This window comes from Apodemus sylvaticus, chromosome 3 (assembly GCF_947179515.1).
Source record: "Apodemus sylvaticus chromosome 3, mApoSyl1.1, whole genome shotgun sequence".
Lineage (NCBI taxonomy): Eukaryota > Metazoa > Chordata > Mammalia > Rodentia > Muridae > Apodemus > Apodemus sylvaticus.
The window spans coordinates 88,513,713-88,533,226 of NC_067474.1; the positions used below are offsets into that span (position 1 = coordinate 88,513,713).

At 37.4% G+C, this 19,514-nt stretch overlaps 1 protein-coding gene across 1 annotated transcript in view; it reads right to left on the reverse strand.

The window, feature by feature from the left end:
* Positions 1-19,514, reverse strand: part of Ptprd (protein tyrosine phosphatase receptor type D) — a 511,224-nt gene that overhangs the window by 136,713 nt on the left and 354,997 nt on the right. The window contains exons 15-18 of the mRNA XM_052176673.1: positions 16,961-17,548; positions 16,427-16,524; positions 15,290-15,549; positions 1,604-1,694 (exon numbers count right to left, since the gene is read on the reverse strand). Of these exons, the coding sequence (XP_052032633.1) occupies positions 1,604-1,694; positions 15,290-15,549; positions 16,427-16,524; positions 16,961-17,548 (1,037 nt within the window). The remainder of the gene's footprint in view (positions 1-1,603; positions 1,695-15,289; positions 15,550-16,426; positions 16,525-16,960; positions 17,549-19,514) is intronic.

Consider the following 19,514-nt stretch of genomic DNA (forward strand, 5'->3'; position numbering starts at 1 on the left):
CTAATCCCTCTTTGTTCTGTCAGAACACATTTACTTTGTGTCAGACACATTACAAAAACATCAACAATCCCTTGATATGTAGTTAAGGAATTAATCATTGCCTTTCCTCCATTTTTTACTAATCTGAAGTAGAAAGAATATACAGAAATAATACAATTATTAGGAGATATGGACCATCTTGTAAAGGAACCATATAAATTAAAACTTCATATATCGTGATGTTGGAGGCACTTATAAACTTACAACATTTTGTTTAAAAAAAAAGGCTCTGTGGAGTTTCAACTGTGACTCTGAACCTCTGTAGGTGGCTATGGCCATGTTTGAGATTTGGTAAATATTCTGTATCAGATTTGCATAAAACCTGACCTTGAACTTGTATATGTTGTGTATGTTGTGTATAGAAGTATGTGTGCCCTTCCTCCCAGCCTTGAGTAGGCTAAACAAACCCATACTGGGTTTACAGCCTAGCTGGGGTCTCTGGCATCACCCACATTTTCAATTTCCTACAGGAGTAGACTTCCCTGCCCACCGGGCTTGCTTTGCAACATAATCCAGCTGAAACAGAGTATGGGGTCTGTGGGCTTTTCCTGTATAAACGCAGTGATGAAAATTAAACTTTGAATCTTGATCAGAAACTTTGTCTTGGCTTCCTCTCTCTCTCCAACCCTGTTCCTTTTTCATTTCTAGCTGCCCTTTCAGGTAATCCAGCTTCATACAAAGCCACTGGACAACTACAAGTATGTAATAGAATTTCTTTTAAAAAGTACACATGAGGCAGGAGAAGTGGGTTAGCAGTTAAGAGCACGTGTTGCTCTTATGGAGGACATAGGCTTCCTTCCCAGCATCACATGGGGACTGACAACCATCTGTAAGTCCAGTTCCAGGGGACCCAGTACCCTCTTCTTATCTCCACAGGTACCATAACCACACACACACACACACACACACACACACACACACTCACACACATGTGCGCGTGCATGCAGGAAAATCACCCATACCCATAAAAATCAGACCATTTTACAAAGTGTCTATATTTCAAGAAGCAGGACTAAAAGCATGTAGTCAGTATGACTTTGGAGTCAATGCCAAACTCTTCACCGTGTGCTGCATTTTATACTACATTGCCTTCATTGCTCAGAATTTTGCCTTTTTGCCCCCTGGCCTAAAATGCACTTTGGTTTCTGAAAACCTACAGAGCAGTGAGGAAGGCAACTAAATATTTGGAACTCAATAGAATTCTATGAAAATATGAACCTATAGCAGGTGAAATGCAATGTGCTATAAAGTTCATGCAGCATTTGAAAACCCTTGGCAACTGCCAAATTAAGGCCTCTAGAAATTTATTAAGAGTAATGATGTCATCTTTCACACTTCGGCATCATGGTTACAATGGGTAGGTAGCAAAAGAATAAAGGACAACACAGATAAAAAAAACTGTAATCTTTTAACTAAAACAAAAGGCTCTTTGACAGAATTCCTACAGTAGAGCAAGCTGCCTTTACTGTTTCACTCAGTTTTCCAGACACACCCATAGCTGAGACCTGAACCGAGTGCTGAGAGTCTGCCATAGAAGGACAACAGACAACAAAGACACAGTTACCTCATCCAATTCCATTTCATCAGGGCTCTCCCAGGGCTTGATGAACTTCCCCCGAGACTTCTTCAAAGGCACAATTATAATGTAGTAACCCCTGTTAAAGAATGAGGAAATATTACAGTTATTTCAGACAAAAGGGAAAATGGTCACAACCTTTTATCTTTTACAGACCAAACATTAATACAGAAGAAAAATTATAAATGTGGGGTGACTCATCTACTTTTTATAGTAAGAAAGAAATAACTACTTGTTTGTTTAATTAAAAAAATATGGTAGATATCAATGTGTGAGCTTGATGACTTCATATGATAATTTCCCATGGTTGTCTGCTCATTATTAAATATCCAGAACATAGCATATATTTTTGTTAAGATCCTGCCACTAGACACACCCAAGCTGTATTGAAATCCACCACTTCAGACTGATGCAGCAAACATTTTTAATATTAACTAATAAAAAGTTTTTTAATGGAAGATACATAATAAAATGGCTATTGGGTTATAAGCATTTATTATTTTGTACATATAAAAATTATGTTTATTATATTTAAGCAAAACTAAAAGAATATAAAAGTCATGCATAATCTCATAATTATATAAAGATAAAAGCACATTAAAATCTAATTAAATTGTAAAGCTCTAAGTAGTACACATATTTGGGGACTATTTACATCTAAAGTCCTTCAAAACAGGATTCAGTGTAATTACATCTCCAGAAAGTAGTTCAAATATTCCACTTACTGAGGATGGTCAACTAAAACATGAGTATCACATAAGCCCCATGTTAAAGACAAGGTAAATATTAGCAATGATGGTGCTATGTAACTCCAGTATAGTACATATCCTTCTTTTGCTTTGCATGTATAAGAACTCTACCCATACCAATGTTTAATATGAAAACTCTACATATGATAACTAATAGTATAGTAATTACACTATAACTTTAGGCACTGCATTAAATGCACAATCTAGTTTTGCATTCTTGCATCACAATCCATTAAAGACTGGGAAGAGATAAAAAGAGATTAAAGAGATTAAAGACTGGTCACAGAGAAAAGAAATAAGAACAATTAAATAATTGCCCAATTTAAACAGAGTGAGGAAATTCATTGAAACCTTCACGATGGATTTTAATTTACTTTCCCGCTTATTCTATTTCTGAGAAGCTCATAAATTTGATAGAGATGCATAGAAAAATTGTAAATGCATGTACATAATCACAGGAATGGATTTATATAATTTAAAAAAGACAGTTATCACATGGGGCAAAGAAAAGCAAGGAGTGAGGAGATTCCAGCCCCGTTCCATGTACTGTTTTGAGTCAAAGAATATGTAGAAAGCCCTCTCAGCAATCTCTCTACTACAGAAGGCTTCTTCTTATACATATCTTTTAGAGTTGATCTGTCCAGAATGGTAACTGTGAGACCTCTGTGGCCATCAAGCATTGAAATGTGGCTGGTGAGAACTGAGATATGCTGTGATGTGTAAAAGACAGTATAAAATTGCACGTGTCTCAGTGATAACTGAGTTGTGATGACATAGTAACAAATGACAATTGCAGGGATATTTTGGGTTAACTCAAATGCTGCTAAAATTAATTTCCTATCACTTTACCTTTAAAAAATATTATCACTTGAAAATTGACCTTTTCATTCTTAATTTCACTGATATTAGTTGGGCAGTGATTCCCACAAGTATTCTGATGACAAATCTGTCACCTGGCGATGTACCTTACCTGCAGTTGGGGCTCTGCTACTACTGGCTCAGAGATTTTTTTAAACACCTATAAAAGCCCCTTTTGAAAGACTGCTGTTGGATCAATGGAACAGGATTGAAGATCCAGAAATGAACCCACATACCTATAGCCACTTGATCCTTGACAAAGGGGCTGAAAACATCCAATGGAAAAACGATAGCCTTTTCAACAAATGGTACTGGTTCAACTGGAGGTGAGCATGCAGAAGAATGTGAATTGATCCATACTTGTCTCCTTGTACTAAGCTCAACTCCAAATGGATCAAGGACCTCCACATAAAGCCAGACACTCTGAAGCTAATAGAAAAGAAACTGGGGAAGACCCTTGAGGACATAGGTACAGGGGGAAAGTTGCTGAACAGAACACCAATAGCTTATGCTCTAAGATCAAGAATTGACAAATGGGACCCGATAAAATTACAAACGTTCTGTAAGGCAAAGGACACCATCAAAAGAACAAATCAGCAACCAATAAATTGGGAAAAGATCTTCACCAACCCTACATCCGACAGAGGGCTAATATCCAATATATATAAAGAACTCAAGAAGTTAGACTCCAGAAAACCAAATAACCCTATTAAAAACTGGGGTACAGAGTTAAACAAAGAATTTTCACCTGAAGAACTTAGGATGGCTGAGAAGCATCTTAAAAAATGCTCAACCGTGGCCAAATCCCCTCTCTGGCCCAGATCCAGGGCTTGGAATTGGCTGTCCCACCGCAACATCTCCTCCATCAATGAACTGATGGAATGCAAGAAGGGGCTGGTCCCACAGATCCAAAACTACAGGATCTCCATGACACAGGTCAACAACAGGATATCTGAGAGGAGTCTCAGTAAGGTAACAGTATTGATAGAGTAGCAGAAACCAGAGGCCTCATTCCAAATGAACAAGTCATTGCAATGAACATTTGCAAGCAAAGAAGTGCAAACAAAATGGCATATTGTGAGAGACACTGTGACATACTATAGCTTCCAAAGTGAGATTTTTTTTTCCTCTGTTGTAGGAGAGGTTGCAAGGGTAAAGGATGGAAATGAGGGAAGGGGAAAATTGAGTGGGATTAGGGTGCAGGAAATGGAATTCACAAAGAACCAATAAAAAGTTTTAAAAAAAATGCTCAACTTTATTAGTCATTAGGGAAATGCAAATCTAAACAACCCTGAGATTTCACCTTACACCAGTCAGAATGGCTAAGATTAAAAATTCAGGAGGCAACAGGTGTTGGCGAGGATGTGGAGAAAGAAGAACACTCCTCCACTGCTGGTGGGGTTGCAAATTTGTACAACCACTCTGGAAATTAGTCTGGCGGTTCCTTAGAAAACTGGGCACGACAGTTCCAGAGGACCCTGCTATACCACTCCTGGGCATATACCCAGAGGATTCCCCAGCATGTAATAAGGATACATGCTCCACTGTGTTCATAGCAGCCCTATTTATAATAGCCAGAAGCTGGGAAGAACCCAGGTATCCCTCAACAGAAGAATAGATGCAAAAAAGTGTGGTATATAGACACAATGGAGTACTATTCAGCCATTAGAAACAATGAATTCATGAAATTCTTAGGCAAATGGATGGAGCTAGAGAACATCATACTAAGTGAGGTAACCTAGTCTCAAAAGATCAGTCATGCTATGCACTCACTAATAAGTGGATATTAACCTAGAAAACTGGAATACCCAAAACATAATCCATACATCAAATGAGGTACAAGAAGAACTGAGGAGTGGCTCCTGGTTCTGGAAAGACTCAGTGTAGCAGTATAGGGCAAAACCAGAACAGGGAAGTGGGAAGGGGTAGGTGGGAGAACAGGGGGAAGGAAGGGGGCTTATGGGACTTTCGGGGAGTGGGGGCCCAGAAAAGGGGAAATCATTTGAAATGTAAATAAAAAATATATCAAACAAAAAAATCTTCAAAAAAAAAAAAAGAAAAGAAAAGAAAGACTGCTGTTTTAACACCCTTGAATTTGAGTTGTCTATTCTGAAAAAAGACTATGAGCCTGATCTCTAGAGAAAAGAATATACTACCCCTGAAAGAGCTTGGCAGCCTATGAGCATACAATATGGAAGAGAGGCCAGTTGATCCTGGCAAGGTTTCCACATTCTTTACTAGTATGATAAAAGACTCTGCACCGTACAAGTAAAGGGACTTAAACCCTTTCCTTAATCAAGAATTCAATTCAAACCAGAATCTTTTCTCTATGTTTCTCTGAGTTACAAATCCACAGATGTATAAGGTTCCAGCACCCAGACATTCATTTTCTTTACTAGAAAGAAGCATGATGATCAAGGAGGGTGGGGAGAAGTAAGAGTTGGTGTGTGTGAAAGAGGCCAATATTTTTTATTTTATGACCCAGACTAAGCTTCCTGCTATTCACACCCTACTACCACCTAAAGGATTTGCCAAACAAGTCCATCATGTTAAATGAGCACGGAGAGAAATGACAGAGCTGCAACTGAGCGTTCAAAATAACACTGCAGATGCACTTGATAAACACACTTGTCAAGGAGCCTCTTGATTTTCATCCCTGCACGTCAGGAGAGCTTCTCTTCCTACAGCAACAACACTGGAAGTTAGCAGAGACTGCCTATTGCTTCCCTATGGGTTCTGATAGATCAGTCAAGCTGAAGACTTGTATTAATTTCTCTTCCACTTTCACATTGAGTTGCCAGTCTCATACATTAAAAAAATAAAATCTTTTTACTTCAGCACTATCCCCCCAATTACTCAGTGAACTCTGGTGAGATAAGAATTGAGCAGATCACCCCCACGGCAATTAATTACCAGGATGGTCAGATATCTATCACCTTCTTTATCTACTGATCTAAGCACTCATCATCTGCAGGAAGGCAGAGGTGCCTTCAGAACAGCCTTGCACAGTTCATGATAATCTGGCAATCTGGAATTCATATTATCCAAAGCTTGTTCTCTATAATGGAGGATTTATAATATGTCCTAGCATCATCAGAAACCTACCAAGTCCACCTTCTCATTTTCTTCTAGAAGATGTGTGTGTGTGTGTGTGTGTGAGAGAGAGAGAGAGAGAGAGAGAGAGAGAGAGAGAGAGAGAGAGAGAGAGATTCATATCTTTATAACTGTGCCAGTACCATTGGTGCTCTTCTTTCTATCTTTACGGAGATGTTCACACAACAACTAAGGCTCTCATTGCTTTTAGCTGTCATCCCCCCTCCACACACACTCAAAGTCACAGTTCAAATCCATGCTACTTTCTGCCCCTAACCCCAGGAGGATAAATAAAGCATAAGAAATAATACAACAGTGAGGTCAGTGAGGTCATACCATAAATCTATGACCGTAAGATATAGACAGGCCACTCGGTCTCCACACACAGCTTGTCTCTTGAACTTTTGTTTCCATTTCCACACATCATTTTCTCATGCAAACTATGAGATTGAACATCTACATCTTCTTAGCAAAAGGGACCCATATCACTTATAGACAATAGAGAAAATGCAATCTGATAAAATTCTCCTCCCATCTTTCTAGCACACTATAATCCTATCCGACCATGTAAACCATAATCTGTCCTTTAAGTACAGAAGATGCCTGGGACTATACTTATCACGGCACGGGTTGATTAATGTTTTTTCCATTTCCTAAGACATCCACTAAACACAGTACTGCTAACGTAAGTACTTCTATCTCAACTTTGTTCTTCCCATTGGCGCCTATAACCCACACTTGAATCCACTACTGAAAAATCAAAGCAAACAGAAGTCCTGGCTAAGTACCTAATAGTTAGAAGGCGGGAACAGAGTGGGGCGGTGGGGGCAGGGTGAAGCGGTGCTCTACATAAGCAGTTGCCCTATCTATGGTTTGAATGAGAATGTCCCCCATAGGCTCAGATATTTAAGTACTTGGTTCTCAGTTGATGGAGTTGTCTGAGGAGGCTCAGAAGGTGTGTCTTTGCTGGAAAAAGTGTGCCCACGGGAGTTGTCTATTAAAGTTTACAGCCTACCACTATTTCTAGTGTGCTTTCCTTTTTATGATTTAAGATGTGAGCTCTCAGATGATGTGCTAACTGCTATGCCTTTATTCTGTCATAGTGGACATCATGCAAACTGTCTCGAAAACTAAATCTAAATAAATCCTCTTTTCTACAAGTAACAAACAAATAACAACAATAAAAAACCCAAAATCCAAAAAAAAAAAAAAATCAAAACGGTAGTCTAGTCACAGCCGACTCTTCATCTCTTACTGACCAAATTCTCTAGGAAAGCTTGTGCTTTCTCTGCTCCATCTCATGCCTCAGCACTGCACTGTATTATCTCTGCCTCAGCACAGCACTGCATCAACACTGCACTGCCTCAGTACAGCGCTGCATCAACTCTGCACTGCATCAGCACTCTGGGGATTTTAGGCACCATATGCCTACATGGTGTTATTTTGAAAGAATTTTTTTGTCTGTTTAAAACTTCTCTTAGCATGTAGATAAGACCTTCCCTGAATAATTCTATGCTGCTTTTGGCAATTAGCAATATTCTTGACTTCCCTCCTTTTATTATTTACTATAGAAATTTCATCATTTTAGCAGAATTTATTATGGATGCATAACTGTTAAATTACAGAATTTTAGCATACACTCTCCCAGAATTTCACTTCATGGTATTATTTTTTTTTAATCCAAGGAGATTGCATTCTTACTTAGAAAATATAATATTAGCTTTATGTAAATAATGCATAGATAATTACCTTTACCCCAAACTCTCTTCTGAATATCAAAGATTCACTAAGTTTCAACTTTATATGCCAAAGTACTTAGCTATTGCTGAGGTGACAATGAAATACATAGCAAATCTTTCCTGCTCTCAGGTTTCACCATAGCCATTGCAACCCCAACAGGAGATGTGGCCATTATATTGAAAGTCTGTTTTCACTTTCTTCTTTTCCCTTTCCTGGTTCATTTCCAAGTGCTCTTAACTTCTGAACCCCATCTCCAGAGGATTCACTTCTCTGCCACTCTACTGCCACCCATCTGGCCTCATTCCATTTTGTTGTCATGTCTGAACAATAGTCCCACAACTTTTCTTCTCCATCAACTATCTTTTTCTAGTCTAGTCTCAGAAATTTTCATTTCACAATACAAAATTGATTGTGCCATTTCAACCCCTGATGATATTTCAATGGAACCCTTATTTCTCTTAGGATAAAGACCAAGATATTGCAAGGCCTGTCAGGGTCTTGCTTGAATCCATTTTCCCACACTGAGTAATACCTAGATTGGCTTTCAGTGTTTTGAATTGATCTTGAGACATTTTGTTATCACATCTTGATCATTCTGTCCCAATTGCTTAGAAATTCTCTTCCCTTAAATATTAACATTACTTCATAAGAGAACCTTTTTCTGACCTGTTAGGATTGTTTCATAAATTGACCATTTTGCATCTATAATGTTTTTATACTCTTTAAACAATGTTTTGATATTTAAAAGAATATTATTAAGATGGATGTACATGCGATCTCTTCAAAATTCATTCAACACTGCTAGTTTATCACTGAACTACTCCTCTTCTGAACAGTGGAAATGGTCAGGTAAGATGGCTCTTGAGGATTTATTTTAGTTTAACTAAACTAAATAGTTAAAATGTTTGGTGTTCCCTTTCAGAGTTTACAATTTCCATTTTCCTCAAGCTCTTCCTCCTTCCATTAGAAAAATAATGACATGGACATATAGAGTTTATTTAGGGAACATAATACTTATATTTTTATCAGCTTACTAGAAATCTTTGTTTTAATCTCACATGACTCATTATGAAAGACTGGAGGACTCAGATAAGGGGAGGGGGCAAATAGAGAGGTGACATATGCCCTATAAATTTATATTGACAAACTCATACCAATTGAGAATAATTATTTGAAATGGAAAAATATTTTTGATAAAACTGAGTTCTATATTGCACTTTGCTTGTTTGCCTAAAGCCTGGATTCAGGTTCAACATACCTTTGTCAACAAAGACTTCTACTATTATGTTAATAGAATAGCTTAAAAATCTTCTTAACTAATGTATCTAGGAAGCCTACGACTACTTATAAATTATGATATGCTTTTTCAGTGTATTAGATTTAACTAGATCAGTTAAATACAACCTTCAGAGTTTAAATTATATTAAGCAAAGTTTTAGTAATTTCATTTAATACACTATTATCAAGGGTCCAAGCTCCATATAATTATGTGAGAAGGCAAGTTCTGGTCTTTGTTACTAGTCCTACTTCAAATGCAGCCAGTCTTTTAGCATTTGTAATCAGGCTTGGCATTTTGAAACTTGTTATTTAACCGGAGGTCAAAATCTTTTTCAAAGTTCAAGGATAAATGTCAGTCTTCACATAATTTTTTCTGTTATGTTTTGTATGTATTGCTTAAATCAAATTACTTTATCATAGAAAACCAACAGTAGGTTGAATGAACTTTCCAATTTCTATCTTCAAATTAAGATGTTGTATCTTTTTAGCTGTGCATAGTATGGGAAGTTATTTATTCTTAGTTTCATTCACTTCACTGATAAGCAGTGAGGTGCTAAATAGGAAGGCTTCCCTTGTCTTTCATGTAACTTTGGCAACCTACACAATGAAGTGATTATGGCATTCCCAGCATTCCAGTCTGAGTACTAGAACTCTCTTTGTTTTACTATCTGCCTAAGGAACATTGTTTAATTCCTAGTTCTTATTTATTTATTTTACATATGTGTATACACACTCATATATATATATATATGAAACATGTGTGCATATGTATACATACATATATGTGTGCATATGTATATAAGTGTTTTGCCTGTATGCATGTATACCAGATGTGTGCTGTGACAAGAGAGAATATACTTTTCTGTTTCTGTTCTGAAATGTTAAGCCATTATGAATCTAATTTTATACCTGGTACCTGGCAGTAGCTTTACCTATAAACACAATCTGGGGTCTGCTTTCAGTTTTAATCAATCAAAGCAAAATGCTGCTATACAAAGATCACAGGAGAGCCCTTTGTCATGAATGTGGCTTCATGTTGGAATAATGGTGGCATTATAGCATTTTCTAATTGGTATTCTGTCTGTCTTCACAACTATTATGAACTAAGCATCACAGAATCCATGGCAACAGAGCCAGATGCATCCTTGGGGTTGTTTACAAAATAATTCAGCTATTTGCTTGTCTCCACAAGACAATATAAGAACCAAGCACAAGAAAAAGACAGAAATAAGAAGCTGTGTCTTCAATAAGTGAATAAGAATTTGTTGTTGGATAAATGGCTCTAGTTAAGAGTACTTCAGGCTCTTCCAGAGAACCTGAGTTTAGTTCCCAGTACTCATATCAGGTGGCTCCCTGTAATTCTAATTCTAGGGTAACCGACACATTCTTCTGGCTTATACAGGCACAGCATACTCTATCACATACACATAAACAAAAGGAATATTTTAATTGGATAAAAACACCATTTAATTAGCACATGGTAAAGACAGACCAGGAGTTAAGACCTTACAATTCACTTGGATGGATTTGAGAAAAGCATGGCTTTTATTAGTAAGCAAATAGCCTTCTGTCATCAATTGGTTTTGGTAGACAGGAGGCAATGCCATTCAGCACTGTTCTGATAGTTTATAGTTAAGTTAGCAACCACTGGTCAGCTAGAGTTCTATTTGCTTAATGAATTTCATTGATAGAATATTGGACAAAACACTACAGTATTTTCAACTTCAAAATTTGCCAGATGTTGTATATGGTACAGGATGATATGGGACCTTCTTGAAATTACTGCTCATCTCATGTACAGAAATAGGGATGCTGTACAGAATGGGCATGTTTCAATTATTATTCCTTTAAGGAGCCCTAGGAAGTAATTTATTAACAAAAACATTACTATAAGTTTATTTTGCATTTTAATCAGGTCTTTTCATTCCCTATAGGTCTGATATTCCTCCTGCTCCAGCACTTTTGTAGTTTAATTTTTGTTTTTAATTTTTTTCAGAAGGAAGAAATGTATTTCTGAGAATCTTTATTTCATTTCTAGAAAAGTTTTTCCACAGCTGTTTGTTTCCTTTCTGCACATCATTAGTTATGTCTCCTCCTGTTACCCAAGTATTAATCCTTTTTCCTGACTCTAAATGCAAGTAGATGTGTCCAAAAGCACCTAAGTCAAAAGTAACACTGAACAAGCTAGAAAAACAAAAACCAACCAACCAACCAACTCCTAAAGCACAGAAAACATTCTGGAACATCTGAACTTATTCAGAAGTTGAAATGTGAAACTTACCACCAACAAATAATAATGCCAATTTTCACTAAGGGCTTCACTAAGAAGCAGGTTCATTTTCTGTATCAAGCAAGAAAAATCATGAAAGCACAGCCAGCTTCACTGTCACTCCCCAGGCTTAGCGACAGTCACCTTTCCGGTTTTGTTCAATGAAGCACACAAGTTTTGCTGAATGAATTGAACTTATTGCCCCCATTTCCTGCTCGTTTGTAGTCATCTACAACTTTGAAGCTTCCTCAAATCTTTCTCAATTCACATTGAATCTAACAACCTCCTTCAACACTCTTTTCTAGACATCTCTACGGAGCTGAAATGTTTTCTGTTTCCAGAGCGTCCTGCTTCATCAGATCCATGTGAGCTGTTTTCTGTATCTTATGATAAGATAGGACTTCATCTTGACACAACAGCAGAAATACACCGTGTATGTAATATGGATTTGCTAGATTCTAACAGAAACAGTAGGATGTTGCATAAGAGACCGTGTACCTGCTGTTTCCTGGTCTTTGCTATGAGCCCTCTGTTCCCCTCCCAGATAGTAACCTGAATTTGTTTTTTGTTCTTTGGGTTTTGTTTTTTTGGTTTTTTTTTGGGTTTTTTTGTAAATTGTTGCTGCTGCTGTTGTTTGTATGTTAGTTTTTATGAAATAAAGTTCCTCTCTATAGCTCTGCCTTTCCTGGAAGTAGCTCTACAGCCCAGGTTGGGCTTAAACTTAAAAGATTTGCCTGCCTCTGCCTCCTGAGTGCTAGGATTAGAGGCATGTGCCACTACTGCATTGTGATTTGTGAAGCCTATGGATAGATGCTACCTTTTCTACAATGCCTCTATAAGTTATTAAGTCTGGGTTAGGAGCCCAGCCATTCACAGGGCATTGTGACAGACAACATTATTCAAGTCTCCCAAGTAAGTCAAGTAAGTGTTGTTTAAGAATAGTAATATACTCTGAACTTTTAGCTGAATGAACTTCTGTCATGCCTGCCACTCCACAGTTGTTCAAAGTGTGTCTGCTAGGCCTAGGGCCTTCATAGCTTGATGGATGAGAATTATAACAAAAGTGATTAAACTCTGTATGTTAAATATGTATCACTTTTTTGTTTTATTTTGTTTTATTTTGTGAAACAGGCTCTTACCATGTGGTCCTGGTTGGCTTATAGCTCACTATGTAGATCAGGTTGGCCTCAGGCACTGAGATCATCCTGCCTCTTCCTGCCAAATGATAGACTAAAGGTATAGTCTAGCTCCTACTATGTTATATAGATTAAAATAAAGTGGTTTCAAAAACATGTTTATCTGTTAATAATAATAGAAACTCAGAATGAATTAAAAAATCAACATATAAATATAATCTTGCACTCATATTAAATTTTACTGCGATAAAAAGTATGCTGGCATTATATTTTCACTTTTAATTTTCAGAAACTGAAAGAGAAGATTAGACAAAATGAAGACCTTATCTGAGTGTATTTTGGAAACTGTATTACTTATGGCAAAACTTGCCATCGTTTTTATCAAATAAACGTCAAGTGAAGGTCTGTGCAGGAAAGATTGATTTGGCTGAGTGTAAAGTGGGTCAAAGTTACTACTTAATCCTGAGTGAGTTTCACAAATTATACTTCACTAAAATTTCTTCTTTTATATGTTTACTTTTAATACTTTTTTTCATTATTTCTTTCAGTTTGGGGTAAGATTGCTATCTTGTCCAAAGTTGTGGATTGTCTTGTTTTGTGTGATTGAGACAGGGACTCGCTATTAACCCAGGCTGTCTGCAAATTTCCAATCTCCCTGCCTCAGTGCTCCACTATTAGGATTACAGAAGTGTCACCATACCTGGCTGGAACTTGGAGTTCTTCACTTACTGTTTACATGTCCCATCCCATATAATGCCTTTGCCACTGTGCCCTCACCCAGGTGCCATCTATATCTGAAACCATTTTCGGTCGTCAGTGGACTCTTCTTATTGCAATCATATTTTCTCTTTTGATTCATATTTTCATCTCATTGCTTCACTGTTTTGCAGTTCCCTATAAAAACCAATGCTACTCTGGTGGCTCCCAGATTTGTGAATTTAGTCTCACTTCACTTTCCTGAACCCACACTTTTAACTCGATAGTTCATACAAAGACTTTATTTAGAATACATATTCACTGCCGAGTTAAACAACGATTTACTTTTTGGTGTTGCTCATCTTTGGTGCAATTCGCCTCAGATTTCCTCTTGATATTTTACCATTTCGATGAATAGTAACAGTCTGTTATGTTCTCTAAGCTCACACCTCTGAGCCATGTGTGATACTGTTCCTTCCTCTGACCTCTTTAAAGCACATACTCACCCCTACTGCACTTCTGCTCAAGTGTCTCTCCCACTTCTTTCTGACTCCTGTGTGGTCTACTGTTTCCCCTACTTTGTACTTGGGTAATTTGTCCAACACCTACTGACTATGTGATGAGTTCTCAAAAATTTTCTCTACCACATCAGGGGCCCTGATTATTGTAGCAGCACATGAACTATGTACACATCCCTTTCTGTACAACTTCAAACATGTTCCTAAAATTTTCATCATGTAGTACAATAAAAATAAAAATGTATTTTTTACCCCAAACAGGTAACGGTTCTAGCTAACATGTCACAAGATATTCAGTAAATGACTCCTAAAATGGAAAGATAAATGTGAGGTATCATATGATTGACATTACTCTGGGTTTTGCATCCAGAGCTTTGGTGAATATAGAATACAGTTTGCTGTCTATAGGCTACAGTTCAAGCTTCTGAGCACAATATGCCTTTCCCTCTCCAACCCTCACCCCTTCTGCAACATACCCAAGTGTTCTGGGTCCAGCCTGACAGGACAGGACTACTTGCTACCCTAACGAAAGTGTGCACTGCCCCTCAACATAACTTTCTGGCTGGTTGTAAGCTTCTTTTTGGATTTCAAAACGATGTTAGCTTTGTCAGTCATGAGGATATCTGTAACATTAATCTTTGCATATCTCCTACTCTGTGCCAGGCTCACTGAAGACAGAGGCCAACTTCCTTTCATGGCTAAGGCCTACTCCAACACTTGTTCTTCATAGACTTCAAATGATATAGTCTGGTTTTCCAATAGTTATGAAGTCAGCTGAGTATATATCTTTAAATAAACTTCTCAACAGAATGGGTTAATTTTGTATTTCTGATCCACTGGCCTTCACACAGTGCAGCGTCGTATATTTTCTGTTTTATTTTTCCTTTGACGTTATTTTGTACTTGAATCCTTCGAATGTTTTAGCATACAAACAAAAATCTCACTGTCATACATTATTTTCAAATACTTAAGTTCTTGTAGCTTCTTTTAGTCTTTTTGCAAATTTTAAGACTTTCTTCAGTTATAGTATTATTTGCTAACTGTAAATTATCAACTGTATTTCATATGCCACAATCAATTGGATTTTAGCAACTTGTTGTCTCTCTTTCAAAATAATATGGCTGAAACAGAAAAAAAAAACCACCCACAATATTACAATGATGAGACTGTGTTAGCATGAATATGAACAGAGAGTGATAAATCCAGGGTAGTAAAAGTACGAGGCTCCACAGGAGAATCTTCCATGTTATAGTCAGCAATCCATTCTTTTACACCCTCAATAACACTGAAATACAGGCTCTATATTTACTTGCCTTTCTTTCCTTGAATTAACTTACTTTATGTTTTCATTTGCAGGAACATCAGGCAGTTGCACAGTAATCATGCCATCCAAGTTTGTCTTCCCGATGAAGGCAGGCTTGGTCCGGAGCACGTCTGGGGCAGTCTTTGCTGTCACCCTATGCTGCAGTCCACCAGCACTGTTCCCACGATTGGTTAACACAAAGGAATATGATTTCTCAGGCTTCAAGTTAACAATCAGCTTCTGGGTAGCTCGGCCATCCACTTCTTCCACCATTTTCCCATCATCATAAAGAATCTACAGAGATACAATCAGTCACACGTTGGTTATCAGTCTCTCAAGCCATTGTTATTTACTTGTTTTGTCAGCTCAATTCTATTTCTGGGCAATTCCTAATCCCATAAGTATTTGTAATTCTGGTGTCGCCATCAATTCTCTTGATAGCTCTTACTCTGTAAGGGTAAAACGTTCCCAAGTCTCTCAAAATTGTATAACAAAGAAATAATACAGTCACTTTTCAAGATTTAATGCATTAGTTACACATGATCATAACAAAGTGTTCTAGGCTTTCAATGTATTATATCCATAATTTACCAGGAGGTTTTAAATCCTGTTCCAAATATATTTTCGTTTACTAAGAATATATTTTTCAGTTCACTTCACAAATAATAACTACTTGTTGCTATTTTGAAAGACTTCAGGAGCAAGTCAGTTTTATTTTTAAAGTGCTTGGAATTCAGACCAATAAATACAATCTTAAAGCCATACCCTGCATTGAAAATTAGTTGAAATCATACAGACCTACCCACCCCACCCCCTTTTTAATGGGAATGGAAAGTATTAGTTTGCTGTAAAACATTTAAGTTTAATTTACTAGGAATTATGTCAGTTATGCCAGTATGACTCTGGGGGTCTACATACTCTCTAGAATAAAAAAAGTCACAGTGCTAAAGTTCCATATGCAACTAGTTCATGAAAGTCATGAATAAATTAGAACCTATGAACCGGAATCAACTTTGCTTTGTAGTACTGGAGAGAGCTAACCTGGGGCCTCATACATGCTAGGCAAATGCTTGACCATGGAACTATAACCTGTCCAAATCAGTTTTCTATATGTGTTATAAATAATGTGCCACTATAAGCTGTCCATTATACTTGTGCAAAGAATACTTACTTTGAAAGGCATAGCAGAATTATAATTCTCTGGAATCTCCCAAGACAGCAGCACTGAAGTCTTCATAACTGCTTTGACATGAAAATTTTTTGCAAACACTGCTGGAAAAGGAAAAACTATGTATTTAAACTATTCTCAAAGCACATAACTTGTTCTTTTCCAGAATGGATCATACAACTTAGAGTAGATGTTGCTTACATAGAACAAAGTCAGAAATGTGATTTGCCTACCTGTTTAGAGCAACCATTTTAATACCCATTCTCATAAAGCACTCTCCTTTCTCTCCAATTCAGTCAACTATCCTCTGTTTATCTTACCTGAGGACATAGAGTACTGCCAGCCAGCCTTGCAGTAGCATTCTATAACTGAAATCTATGGTTTGCAAAATGAATTAAGTCGTACATACATTACCTGCTTGCAGTGCTGAACCTATTAATATGAATGGGCCGATCAGTTATTTACAGCTTCAAATTATTGATTTCCAAAGATCGATATTCCTTTAAAGGAGGAAGGCCATAAGCAGACAAATCCTACCTTGATCCACAGGCAGTGTCCTGAACTGGACACTGGGACTATATGGCCCGGGGCCTTTGCTCGTGTGAGCACGTACTTTTACATCATATGTAGTATCTGATTTTAAGCCAGTGAGTGTCACAGAAGTGTCAGCTGGAACAATAAGGTGCTCCATTGGAAGAAGGGGAACGTTGATATCCCTATACAGGAGGGTATACTTGGTGATCACGCCATTTCTCTCTGCTAGGACAGGTGGTTGCCATGATAACTGAACGGAGGTTGATGTGGTGCCTTCTGAGTGGAGGTTTTGAGGGAATCCAGTTGGTATTTCTTCTGGAACAGAAATTTCTTTCACCATTTCTTCTCCGAAGCCCACTTTGTTTCTGGCCGAGAGTCTGAAGACATATGATGCACCCTTGTGGATGTCTGTGGCTGTGAAGTGATCTTCTTTCTCAGAGAACTCCAGAGTAGTGAGTGGCTCCATGTCTTTCCGGCCAAACTTTAGGCGGTAGCCCTGAAGGGGTCCAAACGTGTCCACAGGGGGGTGCCATTGAATGAGAGCAGTATTCATTTGGGTGTGGTTAATCACAAGCCGGGGTTTTCCTGGAACTAGAGCACACAGAATGGAGTGGTAAGAATGACGGACTCATGGCTCCAATTGCATACATAGCAGAGGATGGCTTTTTTTGGACATCAAAGGGAGGAGAGGCCCTTGGTCCTGAGAAGGCTCCAGGCCCCAGTGTAGGGGAATGCCAGGACGGGGAAGCAGGAGTGGGTGGGTTGGCAAACAGGGGGAGTGAGGAATTGGATAGGGTGTTTTCAGAGGGGAAACCAGGAAAAGGGATAACATATGAAATGTAAATAAAGAAAATGTCTAATGAAAAAAGAAATAAAAAGAATGGCTTCTATTTAGGATTACATGTCAGCTAATGCCAAGTGGGGAAGATACTCTACTAGTATTCTCCTTTTCTTGTTCATAAAGAAGAAGTTTATACAAAATGCTTATTGTATATGCCATTGTCAAATAATCATCTTTTCCTTTTTTTAGTAAAGTAGGCTGACATAGAATTTAGTAATGAATATAACCTTTGTAAGTCAATGCTTATTCTTGCTATAGAAAATGATTCCACGTAATGATTAACAAAGTAGATATAGCTAATGAGAGCAATAACTACAATGATTAGTTATGCACAATGTGCAAATAACATTAGAATATTGTACATCATTAGACTTAAACACTCCCTCCTCACTATATGTGCTAGGTGGTTATTATTATCTATAATTTCTGTAATGAAAAAGAGGCTAGAAAACTCTCCAAGTTTAAGTACACAGTAAATAAGAAAACTACATCTTACAGCTGTGAGTTGTAGAGAATCACAGTCTACACCCACAACTATGCATCCATTTGTACATTTTTTTCATTAAAATGTAAATCTCTGCTGAGAAAAAGCTCATGTTGTAAACGGTGCCCCAGACAGAGAATACATCTTTTAATAAACAATACCTACTTCAAACTATGATGTGGGAATATAGTTCTTAATCTTATATGCTCCCAGAAGAATCCATTCTCTTAAATATATTTATTAACCGTTTCTAAAATTCTGATTTCAAGAAACTTCATAATCAAGTGTCTTCTATCCCTTTTGTATCAATAAGAAATAGGAAAAGACAGCAAAAGCAAAAACACTTTCACATTTTTTATGAAAGCACATATAAACTTGCTAGCCATAAATAATTTTATTAGTATCCAACTAATAATTCTTTTTAAAATAGTTAGGACTCAAATTAGCAAATATAGAGTACACCAGAAAATTATAAACGATAATGCTGACTTTGTGAAAACACAATTGTTCTTCAGTAGGAGGCAAAGCTTGGGCACAAATGCATAGACACCTTTTCACTGTTGTTGCATTCTGCATCACTCTATGGTTTAAAGTTCTTGGGCTAGAGACCATGGGATGGCATAATGTACTACAAGCTCTAACGTCACTTTTAACCTACCCCTTTCTACCACTGTTCTCAAAGCATTTCATGTTTGCCCAAAATAGGTATTTGTTTTAAAGGTGGTAGAAATGCAACTAAGCATAAGATCTCTGAGGCAGTTATTGCAAACAACTACAAATTACCACAGGGAGCACTTGCTGAAAAAGTGAATGGTGATGTCTTATGGAACACTCACATTGCCATCTCTGACAAGTTGGCCATATGTAGGGAAGCCTAAATTATTCATAATGCATAAGAAAAATAAAATGCAGATTTAAAGAAGTTGGGAATGGTGGCTTTGAAGGGTTGCTGCATTTTACTGAGAGAATGATAGGATTAAAAAGGGAAAGAAAAAAAATAACCACTCCATATATGGTAAAAAATAATTTTCCAAAAGTTTATATAACAATAATAGAACTGCTTCATTTGGGACACCAAGAAGCATTATGAATGGGAAACATTTACAATTTGTTTGCATTGCACAAAACCTTATACCAAGACATACAGAGATCAGAGCAGGAAAATGAAAGTTCATAGGGCAGTTGTGTTGATAAATGTATGCCTACCTATTGACAAAGATGAAGAGGTGGAA